The sequence below is a fragment of the Ursus maritimus genome, unplaced genomic scaffold (genome assembly GCF_017311325.1).
Source record: "Ursus maritimus isolate PB19 unplaced genomic scaffold, ASM1731132v1 scaffold_21, whole genome shotgun sequence".
Classification (NCBI taxonomy): domain Eukaryota; kingdom Metazoa; phylum Chordata; class Mammalia; order Carnivora; family Ursidae; genus Ursus; species Ursus maritimus.
The window spans coordinates 33,452,784-33,472,813 of NW_024424564.1; the positions used below are offsets into that span (position 1 = coordinate 33,452,784).

At 36.9% G+C, this 20,030-nt stretch overlaps 1 protein-coding gene across 6 annotated transcripts in view; it reads left to right on the top strand.

Moving 5' to 3' along the window:
• Positions 1–2,155: 2,155 nt before the first annotated feature.
• NEDD1 (NEDD1 gamma-tubulin ring complex targeting factor) overlaps positions 2,156–20,030 on the top strand; it is a 46,924-nt gene continuing 29,049 nt past the window's right edge. For 3 of the 6 annotated variants that reach the window (XM_008687727.2, XM_008687729.2, XM_008687728.2), the window contains exons 1-6: positions 2,477–2,613; positions 2,713–2,844; positions 4,490–4,633; positions 7,379–7,473; positions 12,125–12,241; positions 15,235–15,375. In XM_008687727.2, coding sequence (XP_008685949.1) covers positions 4,498–4,633; positions 7,379–7,473; positions 12,125–12,241; positions 15,235–15,375 — 489 coding nt within the window. In that variant the 5' untranslated portion in view covers positions 2,477–2,613; positions 2,713–2,844; positions 4,490–4,497. Of the gene's footprint in view, positions 2,224–2,351; positions 2,614–2,712; positions 2,845–4,489; positions 4,634–7,378; positions 7,474–11,885; positions 11,988–12,124; positions 12,242–15,234; positions 15,376–20,030 lie in introns of those variants that run through there. The other 3 variants (XM_040637347.1, XM_040637346.1, XM_008687730.2) reach the window with 3 other exon arrangements.

Below are 20,030 nucleotides of genomic sequence, written 5' to 3' on the forward strand. Positions count from 1 at the left end.
TGCTCCTCTTTTTCTAGGTTCCTTAAGAGAGTGCATAGATCATTGACTTTGGATCTTTCTTTCTTTCTTTCTTTCTTTCTTCTCTTTCATATAGAATAGTTAATAGTGTTCAGATCTTCCACATCTTTACTTATCATTTTTCTTATTTGGATAGTCAATCAATTACTGAGAGAATTCTGCTAAAGTCTCCAACGACTCTGGATATGCCTTTTCCCCCTTTAATTATGACATTTATTCTTCATATACTTCTAGTTTCTGTAGTCACATATATATGTATAATTTATATCGCTTCTGGTTTTATTGACACTTTTTTTGTTATGAAATATCCCTCATTGTCTCTAGAAATATTCCTTGTCATGATGTCTACTTTTGGAAAGGTATATAGTATAAATGTTTATATGATTCCTATATTAGTGAGGTTTCCAACATTTGGCTGCTATTGCTTATATTGTATAGACCTGAGGAAAGTATGCACATAGACACAAGGGTAGGAACAAGAAGGACAAGACTGTCTTAAGACCATATAAGTTCTGATGAGGCTGCAGCACCAGCAAAGAGGGGCAGTGGAGGTTAACTTTTGGCTCTTTATGCTGTGTTTTAGCTCTTGACTATATAGCATAATGACTATATAGCACAGTCTTTGTAGACTTATGGTTCTGGGTTTAACACCTGTCCATACCATTTCTAAACTGTGTGACCTCGGGCCAGTTACTTAACCTCTGTTCTTCATATGTAAAGTGGGGGATATATAATAGTGTATGTTTTTAGAAGGATGACTTATATATAGAGTATACATAAACACATTATATCTATACATGCATACATATGTAATGTTTAGTAAAGTATGCATTCAATAAATATGTAGTCATATACATTTGTTATTAAATTATACAGTATATAATATGTATTATATGACATGTATTATTATATTTTGTTTCATATATTCTAGTCTCAATTTTCTTTCTGACTTTAACTTTTCAAAGCTTTAGTTGTCTTTTCTTCCCCATTTGCCCCAATTCTTCCTGCCCTTATTCCCTTACTCTATTTTCTCATTTTCCAACTTTTTGGCCCCCATCCCTGCCAAAACTGGATTTAATAATCTCAACAACTGTAAACTACACAATTAAGGGAGTTGCTGATTGCTATCTTTCTTTTGAGATTTCCCATCAATCTTTACAACTTGGTTAAGATTTCAATTTCTGCTCTGAAAAAATTGCATTCAGAGTTTTCAAGTTTATTTACAACATGGGTACAAATAATCAGGGCTTATGTACCTAGTTCAGAAACCCACTCCTAGTTCTTTCACACACCTCTGATGAAAGAATAATACTGTTTGTGGAAGAAATGCCCTATATTTATTATAAGTATTCTCAGCAAAAATTGTCAGTAGAGCTAAAAAAAAAAAGGCCTTGGTATTGAAAACTCAGTTTAGCTCCTCTTTTTTCCACTCTGAGAAACCTCCCTTTCAAAAGAATTCCCAACCAGATGGTGTTTGATGTTCCTGACCCTGCAGCATGATTAAGAAGAAAGATCAATGATTAGGAAGAAAGATCATGGGTTTTGAAGTCAGATACCTCAGACACTTACACTTTTGGTTATTTCTTATCTTTTCTGAGCATGCCTCTGGCTTGTAAATTGCATGGGGTATTATCTGCTCTCCATGGTTTCCTCTTCAAGGGAGCCTTTCCTAAACCCATATCCATGTTCATTTCCCTTTCATTCACCTCTTAGCTTTCCTTTGAAGCAACTGTCAGCTTCACTTTTTTTTAAGGATGTAATTATCTATTAACGTCTGCCTCCTATAGTGAACTGTAAGCTCCACGAGGTCAGGGACGAGGATCGTTCACAGCGTCCCCGTACTCCCAGGCTAAGGCCATCACGGAGCACCGAGTCTAGCCTAGAGCCTGGCACACAGCGGGCAGTCGGCGAACAAATGAACAACAAAGGGACATCTACCTGTGCCCCGAGCGCCGTCGCTGGGGCGTGGAGGGAACCGCCGAGGCCCCCAGTTCCCGCCCTCGCGGTGGGAGAGCGACCCCCGCGGAGGCCCTGCCCCCGCCCCTGCCCAGCCAACCCTAGCCCCCCTTCCGTGCAGTGCCTCACCCCTTGACGCCACTTGCGGGCGGGACTTCCGGCCGCTGAAGTTTAACAGTCCGGGCGGGAGCCGGAAGCCTAGCGCGGGAGCGGGCCGCTCCGTGGCCCCCGGTGTACCGCGGTTGAGAGGTGAGGTTCCGGAGGGCCGGGGGGCAGCTGGCTGTCGCCCGCCGCGTCCTTGCACACTCCCGAACCCCGCCCGCCTTCCGGCCGCCCCGGGGGCGGGTCGGAGGTCCCCGAGCCCCGCGCGCCCCGGCTCGTCCGCTACTACGGACAGTTGTCGGGCAGGGGCGCGGCAGCGAGTTTGGCGCGGAAGTGTCCGGGAGCCGCGGGCCAGAGTCGCGCACCTCCGTCTACGACAGTCATCGGCTCGGCCTGAGAAGTGGCCCGGGCAGCTGAGGTGGGTGGGTTGGTGGCGGCTCTGGGCGGTGTGCTGTCCCCCGGAAAGTTTGCCGTTTCTCCACCGGCCGTCTCCCCTTTTGTAAACCTCTCCTCTACGGCTCGAATGCATTTTATAAGGTAACCCAAGTTGAGCAGTTCTGCAAGTAAATGAAAGTTGAAGAACTTTGGTTTAAACTAAATATTATAGTGAATTATTATTTTTTTTTTTCCCTGTAGGCGCTGTCCCTAAATTCGGGGTTGGCTGTCTTTTGCCGCCTTGTGTCCTACTGGCTCACTTTGATGGGACCTTCTTTGAGAGACTGATGTAATGCCTCTCCCTTAAAGGTGCTCAGTTCTCAGAAGAGTGAGGTAGGTGGGCAGATGGTCCCCTTCCCCGCTCCACTTGAAGAGAAGGAAACAGACATTAAGGGACTCTGCCAAAGTCGCCATCACCTAGCTTTGGGGCAGATTCTTTGAACTCCTGTTTTCTGAGCCCTGACTTAAGTGATCTTTCCACACTGCCCTACACACTCCACAGGAATGGTGTGAGATTATAGTAAAGGCATTTTTCAGTTGTGTTTACTGGGTTTAAGAGATCCCCTTTCCAGCACTTAATTGTACCTTGAGTAGGGAACCAACACATGTTACCACATGTCAAGGCACCAAATCCAAACACTGCATGTCCACATTTCAACAGATGACTAACTGCTTTTGGTAACACTGTATTTATCCAATGAATGAAGCATAATGAACCACGTAAGTGACTTTTCTAGTTAACAAAAGTTTGGTCTTTTTATAAGCATATTAAAAAGATTTTTTTTTTTTTTTTTTTTTGTCTCTTGAGAATCAAAGGGCCCTGTAATTTATTAAAACTTTACCTTGGCCTCTGAAATAAGATCTACTGGACATAAATGTGATGCTTTGTTTGTGACTTGGGACTCTGTGACATCACTAGTACTGTGCTGTCCTCTTACACTGTCCACACCAGGAAGGTGTGGAGGGTGTATTTCTAGGCTCCTTTCCCTTCCTTTCTTCCGTGTATTTTTGTGCATTTTTTTCTGACTCGTCATGCATTACTACTTGCTGCTCTTAAAGTATCTGCTTAAAGCAGCTCCCTTGCCTTCTGTTTTTTAGACTGCCGTGGTTTGTCAAATCACTTTGTCAGAATTATGTATTGGAATTATATACTCTGAATAAACAAAATGAGTGAGGGCATCGTAGACCAAGTATTGCTCTAGGGACTTAGTGACATCTCCTTTGGCTGTATTTGCTAATTTTGGAGTTATTTGGAAAAACTGGAGTCACTGGATTCTGACCCTCAGGGATGCTACAGTTTATTATACATTTTTAAAAGATTTAGTAAGTTTTTCTAGCCAACAGTTATTTATTGAGCACCTACTGTGTTCTAGGAACATTTCAAGACTGATAATAAACAAGACAAAAATCTGTTCTCAGGATCTTTGTTTTGTTCAAGTCAGGAGAGGCAGACATTATTATGAGAACAAGTAGGAGTTGCAAATAGCAGAAAGTGCAGTGGGAAAAAAAAAAAAACTGCGTAACGGGCAACTTTTATAGGGCTACTTTAGCCATGGTGGTCAGGGAAAGCTTTTCGGAGGAGACATTTGAGCTGAAACTAGAGTGAGGTGAAGGAGATGACCATGGGAAATCTGGGGAAAGAGCATTCCAGGCAGAGGGGGCAGCAAATGGAAAGCTTGAGGCAAGAAAGAAGGCCTGTGAGTCTGGTGGCCTTGGGGAAGAGAGGTAGGACAGTTACACTGGGGCCAGGTCATGTGAGGCACGCCAGGGAGGTTGGATTGCATTATAATTGCCATGGAGAGCCATTGGAAGGGTCAACTGACAGAATGTGATTTTAGAAGGATCGTTCCAGCTACTTTGTGTGAGCACCGTCTGTGGAACGAAGGTGGGCAAGTAGAGCCACCTGATTTAGATTAGATTCATCATTTTGGCCTATTCTGGATTGTTTTTTAAATACATTGTTTTAAACTATTTGTAGGTGCAGTCATGCAGGAAAACCTCAGATTTGCTTCATCCGGAGATGATATTAAAATATGGGATGCTTCTTCTATGACATTGGTGGATAAATTCAGCCCACACACATCACCACATGGAATCAGCTCAATGTGTTGGAGCAGCAATAGTATCCTTTTTTTTTTTTTTTTAAATAACCACTTTTTGTTAGGTTAAATAACAGTATCAATGAAACTTTTGCATGTGACCAATAATAAGAAATATATTTTGCATAGCTATGAAAGCTAGATAGATAAAGTGAAATAGGGGTTTAAAAGTACATCATATGAATGCAATGTGTATGTATGCATAGATATATAAAAACTACTAGATCCAGACCATGGAATTAGTTTTGTTATCAACAGTTTGTCATTGAACCCAAATGGAATAAGGTAGGTAATGGTGGGAAAACTTCTGAAAGGTTTTGGAATGAGTTTTTGCATCTACATTTGGTCATTTATGGGTCTGGTCTATAAATGAAAGACAGAACTCAAAGGCAGAAGCAAAGTTAGGGGAGGAGATAAAAATTAAAATTGCCCAATATCCTTATCTTACTGATGTACTGTCTGTATTTTTCTTCCTTTCTGTGATGAAAATAGCCTGATTTCTCAGAGAAATTGTCTAGATTGAATTTTCCAAGCTTTCTGTGTTTCTGGTTTATACCCTCCCTGTCTTAGTAAGCTCCTAAATGTGGATAAAATAAATGAGGGGATGAATTTCTCAACCTTGCACTATTGACGTTTTGGGCTAGATAATTCTTTGTTATAGGGGCTGTCGTGTGCACTGTAGGATGTTTAGAAATGTTCTTGGCCTTTACCGACCAGAAGCCAGTAGCTCTCAGTAGAACCACTGCTGTAAACAAAATACTATGAAAATGTTCTATAAACTTGGTATGCTAGAAGTTATCATTCTTTTGTATAACTTACACATATAGACTTACTACTTAGCAAATTACATTTTAACGTATGTCTGATCTTATCAATATCAGATTATGAATATTCTGCTCCCTGATGAAAGTAAAAATATCAAAGCTTTAAAATATGACTGATTTATGAACAAAAACAGAAGTTTTCATGCCCAACCTAATTATTTTTGCAAATATGTAACAAAAATGATGAATTTTCTTACTGAATTAAATTTACCTCTTTATCATTCCTTGATTTTGCGTTAAAGTAGCAAAATAAATTACTTTGGTGCTCTATTAATCAAACTCCTGGTGAAGGGAGTACATTTTTGAAGGACTGTCCAGATGGGTAATGGGGGAAAAAATGTTTTAAAGAGAGTGACAAATATGTGAGGCTTCTTCTTTCTATTATTAGTTTTTTATTATGTGTAGAGCTTAATCTCCCTGTTACTTACTGTATAAGAGAAAAGTAGCAATTCTTGGTCAGATTTATTAGTTTCGGTTTATTTTTATTCCAAGGAGTTTTATTAGGAGTTGGCATTTCCTGGTAAACCACTTAATGGTCTATCAACAAAATTGATGTGACTATGAGGTAGTGTGGGATGACATTTGGAAACTGGTCTTATTTCTATATAGTTTTATTGTACAAATAGATATGCACTGGAAACTTTTGCTTATAGTCTTATTTCTAATGAGGCTTTGATCTTTCCATAGAGGTTAGTTACCAAAGAACAAGGACTTCCCAGACTCAGCTACTTGAGGTCCACTTAGCATGGATTCCAAGAACAGGATTAAGAGTGAGGTACCAGGGAAATTAGTTTTTGGCCCTGTTAGGTAATGTTCCTCACTTTCTCATGATTTCTAAAACTACAAGAGAAATAAAAGGAGTAACTAGATTACCCTCTCATATTATCTTTGTTCAATCCTTTTTGTATTCTAAGGAGAAAAAGTAGTAGTGAACAGGATGAAACCAACGAAAGGGAAATGATTTTTCTCAGTGCCCTCATATCTAGGTGGGAATGATTTTGTGTGAATCATGTATCATAATAAAATCAGAATCCATGATCTATTCATGAAATACACAAATGTTTTAGAAACCACCCAAAATAATGCAGTTAGGATTTTGCTTCTTAAAAAGCAAAGATTTAAACTTCTGATATTTTAATTCATTACGATTCTCAAAATTAGGCTCTTATTTTTGATTATGTTGTATTTAATCTTTTTAATTAAAAAAAATTAATTTACAGTGTTTTGTGTTTACTGATCTTATAATTTCTGTAAAACAAGGTAATATAATTTTAAATCAAGTTAAATTTTAAAATAATTAAATAATTTTAAATTAAGTTTTAATAAATTTAACTTAATTTAAAATAAAACTTCCACAGCATAAATAGTTGCTATTTAACCACATTTATTTATGTTTGCTACATTTACTGTAATATTTATTCTTAATTTATTTAAAATTGAAACATTCTATCATAAAAATTTTAGTTCTAAGAATATATCAGGCTTTATATTTTTAATGGATGAACAGGAGACTAATGTGGATATTTGCTTCCTAGCTTAAATTGGTACCAAGCACTGTGTTAATAAATATCTTGAGTAGTGTTTATAGATGAAAAGGCTGATTGATATTTGCTGATGTTGCTTTTATCATGATCTCATTCTTGAAGGATAAAATTAGACCTTCTGGCCTATTCTTTGAAAATGGAGTAGTATTTCACTTTGGTAAAATAGCTTTCAAGTAATAGCAGAGCCAGAGAGGATAGTTCTTCCCTGCGGTAGTAGTAAAGAGACTTAGTCTTAGTAATTAGTAACCTGAGCCATTTTTGAAAGCTGATGTATAAGCTATATTCATTTGCTTGTCTTCTTAGGGTAGTGCACTTCCTTTTATCATCACAATTCTTGCAGTAATAGTCTAGTGCTAGAGATGCTCTTGGATTGTTTGATGCTCCATAACTCTTCATTTAGATAACTTTCTAGTGACAGCATCTTCCAGTGGCGACAAAATTGTTGTTTCACATTACAAAAATAAACCTTTTCTACTTTTCGAGCTTGGTGAAGGGGTAAGTGATTTTTAAAAAAAAACTTCAAAAAAATGTTAGTTCTACTTGGGTGGTAACTGCTTCTTATGGTTCTTGCAACTAAATATAAAGATGTTTAAAAGTATTATTCTTAACTGAAACTCAAAATAATACAGTAGCACTTAAAGAGGAGATAGGCACTGAAACATCTTCAGGTAAAATAATAGTGGATCCTAGGGGACCAGTCAGGGACTTAGCTTCTGTCAGCTAGTCACTTGCTTTTTCCATCTCTCTGTGGAAGATTCCCTGGTATTGCTGCCTTTTTAAAGCCCAAGTCCTGCCTCGGTCACCAGGTTCATTTGACGATTAGAGTCCTAACGATGTAGTCCTGTCCTTACTTACGTTGAGTTCAGGACCATCAGCTAAAGACCCCTATGTTTAGCTTCTGTCCTTCTAGTTACTGAGGGGCCTGCCTGAATCTACCCAAGCTCTTCTGGAACAGGATGGCTTTGTCAAACTGAGCTGTGGTCCTAGAGCATTTAAATAAAGTTCTCACTGCGTAATGTTTTCTCATCCTTTTGTTTTATATGTTAATCCCTCTGATTCAGGGTAATGATGATGTCCTCAAGTTAGTCACACAGACTCCTTGAAAGCTATTTTTTTAAAAAAATATTTAAGAAGGTACAAGTAGCTGGTAGCAGGCCCCTAAACCATTATGAATTGTGATTTTACACACTGGAATAGGTAAGGTAGCTCACGTAGAAAGAACACAGAAGGCCAATGGAATATGAACTCATCTAATTTAAAAAGGACTTTTGATTTCTATCCATCCTTTCCTAAAGGTAGGTGGGATTGACACAAACTTCAAATCTAGCCCGCAGATGCTAGAGGCTAGGGCAGAGAATGTCTGCTAAGGGTAGATACAGAATTTGAGACACACTGCCTATTCAAACTCAGTTAAGTAAAACTGAGGCAGAGAGCATCCTTGGTTGATAAAAGGTAAACTGTGCTCTTCAAAGAGCAGGCAGACATCTTAGTTATTTTTGGATCTTTAGGTACTGCCAAAGGTGTCAACAAGCATTTATTGAATTAAATATCAATATCAAAACAATTTCGATTTTCACTTCCACTACAAGATATATTGTGCTCCTTCTATGCATTATGCCTTAGAACAGTTTGGGAACTTTGTAATTATTGTTGTTATTGTTAAATTATGAAAATAGCAGATGATATTCACAAATGTGACACAATTCTAAGGATTTTGTGAATATTCCACATCAGTTCTTATAGTTAGTTCTCTTTCCTACGATTAAGAAATCGCATCAGAGAGGCGCCTGGGTGGCTCAGTCATTAAGCGTTTGCCTTCGGCTCAGGGCGTGATTCCGGAGTCCTGGGATCGAGCCCCACATCAGGCTCCTCTGCTGGGAGCCTGCTTCTTCCTCTCCCACTCCCCCTGCTTGTGTTCCTTCTCTCGCTGGCTGTCTCTCTGTCAAATAAATAAAATCTTAAAAAAAAAAAAAAAAAAAGCCACTGGGTGGCTCAGTTGATTTAAGTGTCTGCCTTTGTCTCAGTCATAATTTCAGGGTCCTGGGAAGGAGCCCTTCGTGGAGCCCCATGCTCATCAGGGAGTCTGCTTCTCCCTCTCCCTCTGCCCTTTCCCTCTCTTGTGCTCTCTCTCCTTCCCTCTCTGTCTCTTTCTCTCTCCCAAATAAATAAGATCTTTAATTTAAAAAAAAGTATGCAGGTGGATGAAAGTAAGGTCATTACTTATAATTTGAATCTGCTCTAATTTAATTTGCTTTAAAGAATATTTTGCACACATTGGTTCTTTAGCCTTTGTTAGTAATTTCTCATAACATATTAGTTTGTTGATCACCTTTGCTTTGTAGGATCCAAATTCTATTACTCATGTGCCATTTGAGATATGAGACCATTACGACTTGGGGAAATAAGATTCTATCTTACTTACTTTAACACTTTTTATAGCAGAACTCTAAGTTTATATTTATTTTCTTTGATTTTCATTTTAGCTCTTTAGAGTAGACAAATTGATATTAACAGTATTATAATGAATATCTTAGGCTACTGTGTAATCTAGACATTTGGCCAGATTTTATTTTTAGATTTTAAAAACTTCACCCATTGCTTGTGTTTTAGGGTACAGGATTCCTATAATAAGCACACAATTTTCATTAATTATTTAAGTTCAGTAGCTACATTAATAATACATCAACATAAAAAAATATCTTCTATCATCAGGGTAGGCCAGTTAAAAACATAGGTTTTGTTCTGAGTCCTCAATAATTTGAATTGTTTTTGATGATTAGAATACTACTATATTGATCTTTGATGGACACCATTCTTATTTATTTTCCTTAACGGTTTTTTTGATAGCTCATAGCAAACTGTCCTGATTTGCAGTGATAACCAGATTCTTTTTTTTTTTTTTTAAGATTTTATTTATTTATTTGAGAGAGAGAGCATGGGTAGAAGAGAAAGCACGAGTGGGGTGAGAGGTGTGTGGGTGGAGGGGCAGAGGGAGAAGCAGATTCTGCACCGAGCAGGGAGCCTGATGTGGGGCTCGGTTCCAGGACCTGGAGATCATGACCTGAGCCAAAGGCAGACGCTCAACCAACTGAGCCACCCAGGCGCGCCCAGATTCTAAATTATAACAGTCTGTTTAGACCAAAGTCAGTTCCTAGAATTGTGTCTGTAAGGGAATTGTAGCAATTATACTGAAACATTGATGTAATGTGTTCCTGTTATTTTTATGTGTGTTAGTAATTTTGACTCTTGGTCAGAATTTCAGAGCTGGAAGAAACCTCGGGGAGAGGGAAAGGTTTCTTATAAGAATCCAGTGCTATCCTAGGGGCTTGACAGGACAGTTCATTGTGATGAACATGAAGTAATGGATAGAATTGTTCAATCACTGTACTGTACACCTGGAACTAATATAACACTGTATGTTAATTATACTGGAATTAAACATTTTTTAAAAAGTGGTCTTTTGAGCATAGGATGTTTTCAGATGCATGGACTCTCGAGGTAAGAGCAATAGATCTAGTCCTCATTTTTCACTTCTCAGATGAAGAAATGTAGGCATAGAAAGATGAGATGACTTGCCTAAACCTTCATAGTTTGCCTTTCACTTTTAGTTAAGTCATAAAATGTTCCCCTTTGAATTCATTTCTCTCTTTTCCCCCCCATTGCATTCAACTAGAGGTGAGAACAATTCATGTAATTACAGAGTGTATCTGAAGGTTAAATAAGAGAAAAAACATGCAACATTGTGTTTTACTGTGTAGCATAGTTACTGATGGTGCCTCCAGATAGATGACACTCACACATACTTATTGTTGGAAAAACTTGTAAACCTCTGTATTTTTAGCCATTTATTCCATAAATTTTTATTGAGCATGGATATGGTCTTTGCACTAATGAGACTTATATTCTGGTGGAAGATAGACGGTATGCTACTAAACAGAATACCCAGATAGTGATGAAGTTGCTACACAGAGAACTAAAATAAGATATTGAGATAGCAAGTTATATTAGGTGGCCGGGGGTGGTCTCCAGAAGGGGTGGCATTGAAGTTGCTGTCTATCGACCAGAAGAAGTCATTCCGCTAGTGTTCAGGGAATTCAGGTTTCCAGGCAAGAATAGTTGTATAGGAGCCCCAAGGCAAATACAGGGCTGACATGTTTACGGAACGGAAGAAGGCCAGTGTGGCTGGAGAATTAGTGAGTGAGGAGAAAAATGGTGAGAGATGAGGTAGGAAGGGTTTGAAAGCCAGGTTAATGAGTTTGGGATTTATTCTAGGGCTGATTGGAAGCCATCAAAATTTTTTAAATCAGAGTCATGATCTGTTTTGCATGTTTTAAAGGTCATCCTACTTGTGGAGCATGGAGTGTAGGGGAGTAGGGTTGGAAGTGGGACAGCCAGTTAGGAGGCTGTTGTTATCGTGATTCTGTAGGGGTCGGATTAGTGTGTTGGTAGCAGCAGTAGATAAAGGGGAGCCCCTCTGGGGTTTATGTTAGCGTTGGGTGTTTAGAGAACTTACGGTAGATGGCAGGGAAGGAGAAGTGGAATCAAGGGTAATTCTGGACTTTCATCTTGAGAAACTGAGTGGATGGTGCCTTTACAGATGTGAGGAAGAGTGTAGAGTCAGGTTCTGATGACCTGATGTTCAGACTTGGGCTCCTTTGGGGGAGACTTTGTTGTGACACTTTGGGCTAGTATCTTGTCCTCTTTATGAACTTTCCCCATCTGTAAAAGAAGGGGTCTAGACATTCTGTAAAGTCTCTTTTACATTTAGTGTTTTCTGATCTGTGAGTTGATTCTAATTCAAGATATTCTGTGAAAGTGCAAGAGTAGCTTTTACTACTGGGCAATATTAAGGGCAAGTAAGCCAGGATGGGAGGCCAAGACTTGCTGGTATTCCCTAAGCTTCCTCTGTCCCCACTGTTCTGTGGAGGAGAAAACCACTCTGTTTGAGTTCCTTGAAGCCTTTTTGAACTCCTTTCAAGCTGTTGGATGCCTGTGGAAGATGATGAGAGGTGAATCTAAGTCTTAGCATATTTATAGCATTTAATTCAACAAATGTTTACAAAGTGCTTACTAAGTGTTGGATGGGGCTTGAAAGTTAGCTCTGGGCTCTGTTAAGTTAAGGTAACTTTTTTTCTTTCTTTAATAGCAAAAGCAGACATGTGTCAGTTTAAATTCCACATCTATGTATTTGGTAAGTGGAGGCCTAAATCACACTGTTAATATTTGGGATTTAAAATCAAAAAGAGTTCATCGATCTCTTAAGGTAAGCAACTTGTTTTTTTAAAATCCTTATAGTAATGAGTATCTTATGATGTTTAGAGTATTTACCAAACTTTTAATCTTGAGCTTTGATGATAAAATAAGATGCTTCAGAACTGAAGTGAGATTTGTTAGGGGAAATAAAGATGCTATTTAAGTCAGAATTTTTTTTTTTTTGGTCTATTTTTACCTCCATGTATATCACTAAAGCACATTGTTGGTGTTTAAAACTTTTCCTTTATTATTTTCACTTAGTTCCACTCTTTTTTCAGTGAACCACTTCATTTTTTCTAAAGTAGTGAGTTGTCATCATAAATCTTTTTTTAAGTTTCTGAAAAAAATGAGAGTGGTTTTGGGATGGCTGTAATTGACCTACTAATCAAAGTGGGGGATTTGACTTCTTAATTCTCTAATGTATATCGTTGTGGCTGTTTGTGTTATTTTTGTGTGTATGTGTTTTCATCTTGGTAATGAAATATTTTCTAAAATAATTTACTATTTACAGTTAGTGTTTCTTTAAATAACTAGCTTTTTGTAGTTTTAGAAAATAAACATATTTGTCACATGAAAGCTTCTGGGTTATGTTTTTGGAATCCTGCTTTTCACTATTATGTACTTTTAATATTTGGAAACTCATCTTTAAAGTTATTTTTCATTTTCATATGTCTTTAAAAAACTTTTAATATGAAAAATTCTAAACATATTAATACACATGCATTCATCTGACTTTGATGATGATCAACTCATGGCCAGTATTATTTTGTATGTGCCCCTATCTACTCTCTAATCAGATTACTATATAATCTCACCCTCAGATTATTTTGAAGCAAATGCTAGACACATTATCATTTTGTTAATGTCAAATGTCATTGGGTTAATTCTTACTGGAGAAATTGTATATAGAGGAATGATTTTCTTTTAAACAGAAATATAATCCTGTAATTGCTGCTTAAATTATTACTTTTTGGAAGTTCATTATTTTAGATATTAGCTAAACTTTGAAGAGTCTTAAGGAAAATTGAAGAGCTGCCAATAATGAGAATAGTTAACTTTTATTGAGTTCTTTGATACGCCAGCCACTGTGCTTAACATATGTTTATTCTTTGTGTCATAAGAATTCTGCAGAGCAGGTAGTACTATTCCTGTGAACCTGTGGAGGAACTCCGGCTCAGGGATGTTACAGAACTTGTTCAGTGTCAGACAACTAGTAATGACAAAGAGGAGATGCAAACTGAGATATTATCCGTTGCTTAATTTTTCAAGTTATGAAATTGAATTAAAGCTATTTAGAGAGGTGTGCCTACTATGGAAGAGATTATTCTGCAGAATTGAGAAGAGATTAGAAGTCTGTGGCTACTTCTGTCACATGTTGTCATTCATTTAGGAGCATCACTACCCCGTAACTCCTGCAGCAAAACGCTACTTACTTTTCCATCCTCGGTTTTCCCACTTACTCCAGATGGTTTTGTCTCTTCTCATTGTTTGCAACTCTTAGAGTACTTCATTTCTTTATTCATTCGGTTAACAAGTATTTGACTGACTAATTGTGATAGTGGGAAATCTAATCTTTCACCTTTGGGTCTCTTCTCTGCGGTGCTCTCCCTGGAAACACAATTTCTGGCACTTGGTAGGTGCTTACTGAATATTTACTGAATGACTTATTTTCCACAGTTAAAATAAGGAAGACACGTGCTTCTTTATAAAGTTATAGAAATTGTATTGACCCCATGTTTGTAATTTTCCAAGTGGGATCAGTGCACTAAATGTCCACTCTCTTTGTTCTTCTCATCAGACATTTTTTTCCCTCAGGATAGCAATTGTTTCTTTGATTTAGGAAAGAAAGTGTAGAGATACCTTCAGACATGCTTAAAGGACCATTTGAAACATTGGATTATAAGTGGAATATTCTAGCTACTATTCTTGATATTACATTAGTTATTAGGTACAAAAGTTAGTTTATTTATATTATTATGATACAACAGCAAACTTAAAAACTATACTTCTAACCCTGATCACTTTCCTATGCTCCTGCTAGATATCTCTAATTTGTTGTTGGAAAATATAGTGCTTGTGAACCCAGTTTGTTTAAAACCGTTTTTGTTTCCTCAAAGTGGATTCCCCTTCGGATTGGGAGACAGCTTAGTATAGAGAGGGAAATAGGCTTTGGGCTTTGACCTGGAATTGAATCTTGGATCTACCACTTAGTAGTTATGTGAGCTTGCACAGATTTCTTAACCTTTCTGTGCCTCACGTAGTGAATTCATCCATAAAATGAGAAAAGTGACCTTACCTCCCAGGATTCTTCTAAGGATTAATAAGAATTCATAATGTTCCCAGCAAATGGAAACAGCTGCTGTCGTCTCTCAGCCATGCCCTACTTGTTCTGGCTTTGGGGCTTTTGTTTTTGCTCTCTTCTATTTATGTGTGTCTGGTTTCTTCCCCCTTCCCCTACTTACCGTTTATTTTTTCTTTAAGGTCGAACCCAAGTTTTATGTCTTCCTCACAGCTTCTGTCAACTCAGGTCACAGTCACGCCTCTTTCTCTTTCCTAGGACACTTTGCCTCTACTACTCATCTAATGTTCCTTCTGCCATTTTCATGTTAATTTAAATGTCCCGTCTTCTCCATTGAATGGTGATAACTCTCAAGGCCAGGGACTCTCATAATAGTCAACTTGCAGTAAATGTTACTTGTCAGTGGAAGGTAGACATAATGCCATCTAGAAAATCATGTTTCTTTTTGTCTCTTGTTTCAGAGTGCCTGATCATTGTTACAGTTAAAAAACTAAGTCTCTGTTCCCTGAGAAGACTTGGTGTTGATCAAATAGTTTCCTACTCATTTGAGTAATTTTTTTTAGGTTATTTGAAGAAAATGTTAAAGCAGATATTAAATTCACAAACACATAATAATTATAAAAAAATGAAATTTACAAAAACATGAAAATGTGTGGTGTGAGGGTTATGTGGCCAGTGTACTTACTTTCATTTCTTTCTTTCAGGATCATAAAGATGAAGTAACTTCTGTCACATATAATTGGAATGATTGCTACATTGCTTCTGGATCTCTCAGTGGTGAAATTATTTTGCACAGTGTAACCACTAACTTATCTAGTACTCCCTTTGGCCATGGCAGTAACCAGGTACAGTATGCATTTATTCAAATCAGAGTTCATAAGGTAGATTTTGAATTATCTTACATAAGACCGTGAATTTTAAATTTTCAGAATTAAGTATTTTAAATTTGCATTTAGCTTGCTTAAAAAACTTAGAGCTAGCTGTTTTTTAATGGTATTATTTAAAAATGTTCAAATAACAAGGTAATTCATACTGGATTATGTTGCCTGCATGAGTTCAGTTATGCCATTGAATAGTCACATGCTCCTAGAATATAACTGTATGATAAAATATAAACAGTTGTTGGGTAGGTTAAATATGAAATATGGATATTAATCTTGCTATGACATCACAGTTACGTAGCTCAAACTATGTCAGCTACAAGACAGATACTTCTGTTCATAAATGCTGTTTGGTGGACATGGATGGTTGGGTATGTTTAAGCACAGGGTTAATTGAGCTTTCATTTTTGTGTAAGTGTATAATAGTCAAAGTACTAAAGCTAATTTATGTACTTTAAGGTTAATACAGGAGTAGTGAGGGAAACTTTATGAAGGAAAATTAGTCAAGTAATTTTTTTGTTTATAAAATATTCATCTCTAAAATTTGTCAAAGAATAAATTCAGTTACTCAAGAAATCTGTCTTGGCCAGCTTTCTGTGAAATTCTTTACAGAAATTTCCAGTGAGGTGCAATCTCTTTTAATCCTTACTTTTTATTAAAATCACTTTGTCCTTAACTATTATTAGATAAAATATGGGAGCTCTTCATTTTTGAAAAGCAGTTTTTGAAATCATGATTTGAATAGTATGTATTTAGTGTTTAAGGAAAATTTAATGGGTATTAAAAATACAGAAAAAAGACTTCTCAAGTTTCTTATGTATTGGGGGAATAAAAGAGATAAACAAAAATGATATTATAGATGATTGATACAAAACAATCTTATCTTGATTTAGAGCAGTGAGAGACAACTATCTGGGAATAAAATAAGGAAAATCGAAGGAGGGAGGATTTCATCTGTGTCTAATGCTTAAATGAGTTTTATTTTGTTTTGTTTTTACTACAGTATAAATTGGCTTCTTTGCTAATTACTTGATTCTGATTTATATTAGGGTTAGCTCTTTACATCCCCACTTTACGGTTGGAACCATGTCTTATTTCTTTGTCCTCAACCATTGTGTCTAGCTTTGTACTTTATATGGAAAAGAGCCTTACTAAATACGTGAATGGATTTAGAGATAACAAAGATCTTAATAGGCTAATACAGAACTTTGGGAGAAGGATATTTTATATGTAGGAAATCACAAGGACTAAGGAAGGCGCATAGGTTTTTATATAGGGCCAATGTGAAAAAAGATTAGGAAGGTAAGTATGAGCGTAGTGTTAATGTGGAACTTTGAATGCCAGACCAAAGATTCAGCTTTTATTTTGGAAGGCATTTGAGGAGCTAATCAGAGTTTTTGATTAGTTGAATGTCAGAATCCTAGAAGCCTTGAACTGAAAGAAAGCCTTTACAGGTAATTTCACTTTCTGCATTTTATGGATGTGGGTAAGTGATTGGCCACAGAGAACATATTTAATATTGTCATAAAAGCAGGAAGTAATATTTTGTTTTTGTCATTCTTTTTTTGGTTATTTGTATTTTGATAATGAGACATAAAGCCTAGGTGCATAGACATTGAACTATTGTGAAAAAAGCTTATCTAGTTTTCACATGTCTTACTTTTTAAGGAAATTAATTTTCTTTCTTCCTTTCCTGTTTTTTTAAAAGATTTTTGATATATTGGAAGCATGACACGTTTAGATTAAAAGTTCTGGGCTGACTTTTTAGTCACATAAAAGTTAGGTTAGATATCTACCGTGTGTATTCTTATATTTCAGTTTTTATTGTATCTTGCTGGAAAGTTTTTTTTTTTTAATTAAAACTAGACATGAAGGAATAGTTCTGAAAACATTAGGTTTAGTTATTGCTCTTGGCTTTATTATGTGCAAAGTATTTAAATTTCTAAAATTGAGATATAATTTAAATAATAAGGTGCATACATCTTAAGTATATAGTTTGATGAATTTTTATATATGCATGCACCTGTGTAACTACCAGAAAGTGTAGAACATCTCTGGTATAGGTATAGAAGGCATAGGACGAGGTATAGAACATTTCTGGCATACCGGGGGACTCTCTCTTAACCCATCCCAGGCACTACCTCATATTTCTTAAAAGAATTGGATGTGTCTGGTTTCTTCTAGTCTTCACTGTCTGCTTTGTTGCATGGAATAGAAGTTCATACTGTTTTACTACTGTGTCATTTTCCATTATATGAATATGTCACAGTTTGTTGATGGACATTTGCGTTGTTTCTAGTTTTTATCTATTACAATAAAGCTTCTGTGAATATTCTTTGTGTACGTCTTTTTGTGGACATATGTTTTCATTTGTCTTGAGTAAATACTCAGAAATGGACTTGCTTAGCATCTAAGACCTTGCTTAGGTCTTAGTGTAGGCATCATGCTTTACTTTATTAAAAAAATGCCAAACGTTTTCTAAAGTGCTTGTGCCAGTTTACACTTCTCCCAGCTATGTTTGGGAGATTCAGCTGCTCCACATTTTTGCTAATACCAAGTATCATTTATCTTATTAGTTATAACAGTTCTGATGGTTGTGTAGTGGTATCTCGTTGTGGTTTTAATTTGCATTTCTGCATGTGGATGAGTTGAGTGTATTTTCATTTGCCTTCTTTTGTGAAGAAGTTCCAGGTCTGTTCCTTCTTGTATTTTGTTACATGTGTTTTTTCTGATAGATTTATAGTTTATTATATATACCAGATGGAGTAATTCTTTGGATATGCATGCTGCATATATCTTCTTTTAGTCTACAGCTAGCCTTTTAACTCTAATGCCTTTCTAAAAAATGAACAGAAGTTCTTAAATTTAATGAAATCTTGTCTAGTATATTACTTTCATTTATAGATGCTGCTTTTTGTGTCCTCTTGAAAAAAATCTTGCTTGCCCCAAGGTCTTAAAAATAGTGTCCTTTGTTTTCTTTTAGATAAAGCTTGTTGTTTTACCTTTCCCATTTATGTCTATTATCATCTATTTCAAATTAATTTTTGTGTAAGTTGTGAGATATAGGGTTCAGCTTTTCATACAGGTGTATAATTATGTCAGCATTATTCATTGCAGAGACCATCCTGTTGCCACTGGCGTGACTATAGGTGGTGAGAGGATTTGGAGAGCATTCTAGGCAGAGGTTATTACCTTTGTAGAATCCTTACTACCATTTCCTGTGTTTCGAGCACTGTGATTATTGCTTTATATTACATTTTCTAGTTTAATCTTTGCTACTCACTTGTGAGATGTATGTTATTCTCATTTTACAAATGAGGACTTTTAGATTGCAGGACTTTTTTTTTTTTTTTAAAGATTTTATTTATTTGACAGAGATAGAGACAGCCAGCGAGAGAGGGAACACAAGCAGGGGGAGTGGGAGAGGAAGAAGCAGGCTCATAGCAGAAGAGCCTGATGTGGGGCTCGATCCCAGACCGCCGGGATCACGCCCTGAGCCGAAGTCAGATGCTTAACCGCTGTGCCACCCAGGCGCCCCAGATTGCAGGACTTTTAACTGACTGTTTTGAAGATCTGATCTTTGAGAGTGGTAGCACTGTTTTCTTTGGGATCTCTTTCTAGCTTTGAAGCAACTGAATGTATAAAGATTCGAGAGTCCAAAGCTTCTGAAAACTTTGCGATATTCTCTTGCCACTTTAAAGATATTTTAAAATTCTAGGTGATAGGTCGCTGTATTGTTGGTTTTCAAAGGATTTTCATTGATTATTTGCATAGCAAAACTGAATTTAAATTATCTTCTAGTTGAGGAAAACAGTAATGGTGTGGGCTTATCTCTGGTGTAAGGTCACCTGAGATTTTCTCGTGTCTGCTGCCTCCTGCTAGCACAAGTCGGCGCCTCCGTAGGATCTGTGGCATAGTTCTGTATCGCAGTCCCACATTTATTTGGAGAGCCAGCTGTGTGAACCTGGGCAAGTTACTGATTCTCAGGCCTCCCTTTCTTTATCTGTCAAGTGAGAATGAGAATATACTTTCTGTAGAGTCGTGGTTTTTTGTTTGTTTTGAGGGCTAAATGAGATGCTGAGTGTGTTTAGCATCGTTCCTAACATTTGGTAAGAGATCAGTGAACGTCAGTGAGCTTTTAATGAGTAATTATATGAAATCATTAAAATAACTTCTGTGATTTACTTTCCCAAACTGGTTTGAGTATCTTTAGGTTTAATGTATTTCCTCCAAAGCCTTGCCAATTTGCCAGTTGTAACTTGACCTCAGAAATCATGTTTTGTGTGTTTGACTTAGAAAAAGGAGAGCATTAAAGAAAGTGAAGAAATTGAGCTGGAGTGTTTTAATTTTCCCCCTTTCCTGGAACAAATGTTTGTGTGTGTTTTGTATACTGTATTATTTCATTTTCCTCTGTACCTTTAACACAGAATGTGTAGGCTAGGAAATACCATTTGGTTGCTGTGTAACTGTGCAGTTTCAGTTTTTTTTAGTGAAGAAAGTCACAGTTTTCGAGATTCTGCATACTTACATTTCCCTTTTATGAGCATCGTAACTGAAATCTTTGGAGTGTTTTCCCCCCTACAAGTGATTTTGTTATGGTGTATTTTATCTGTCAGTGA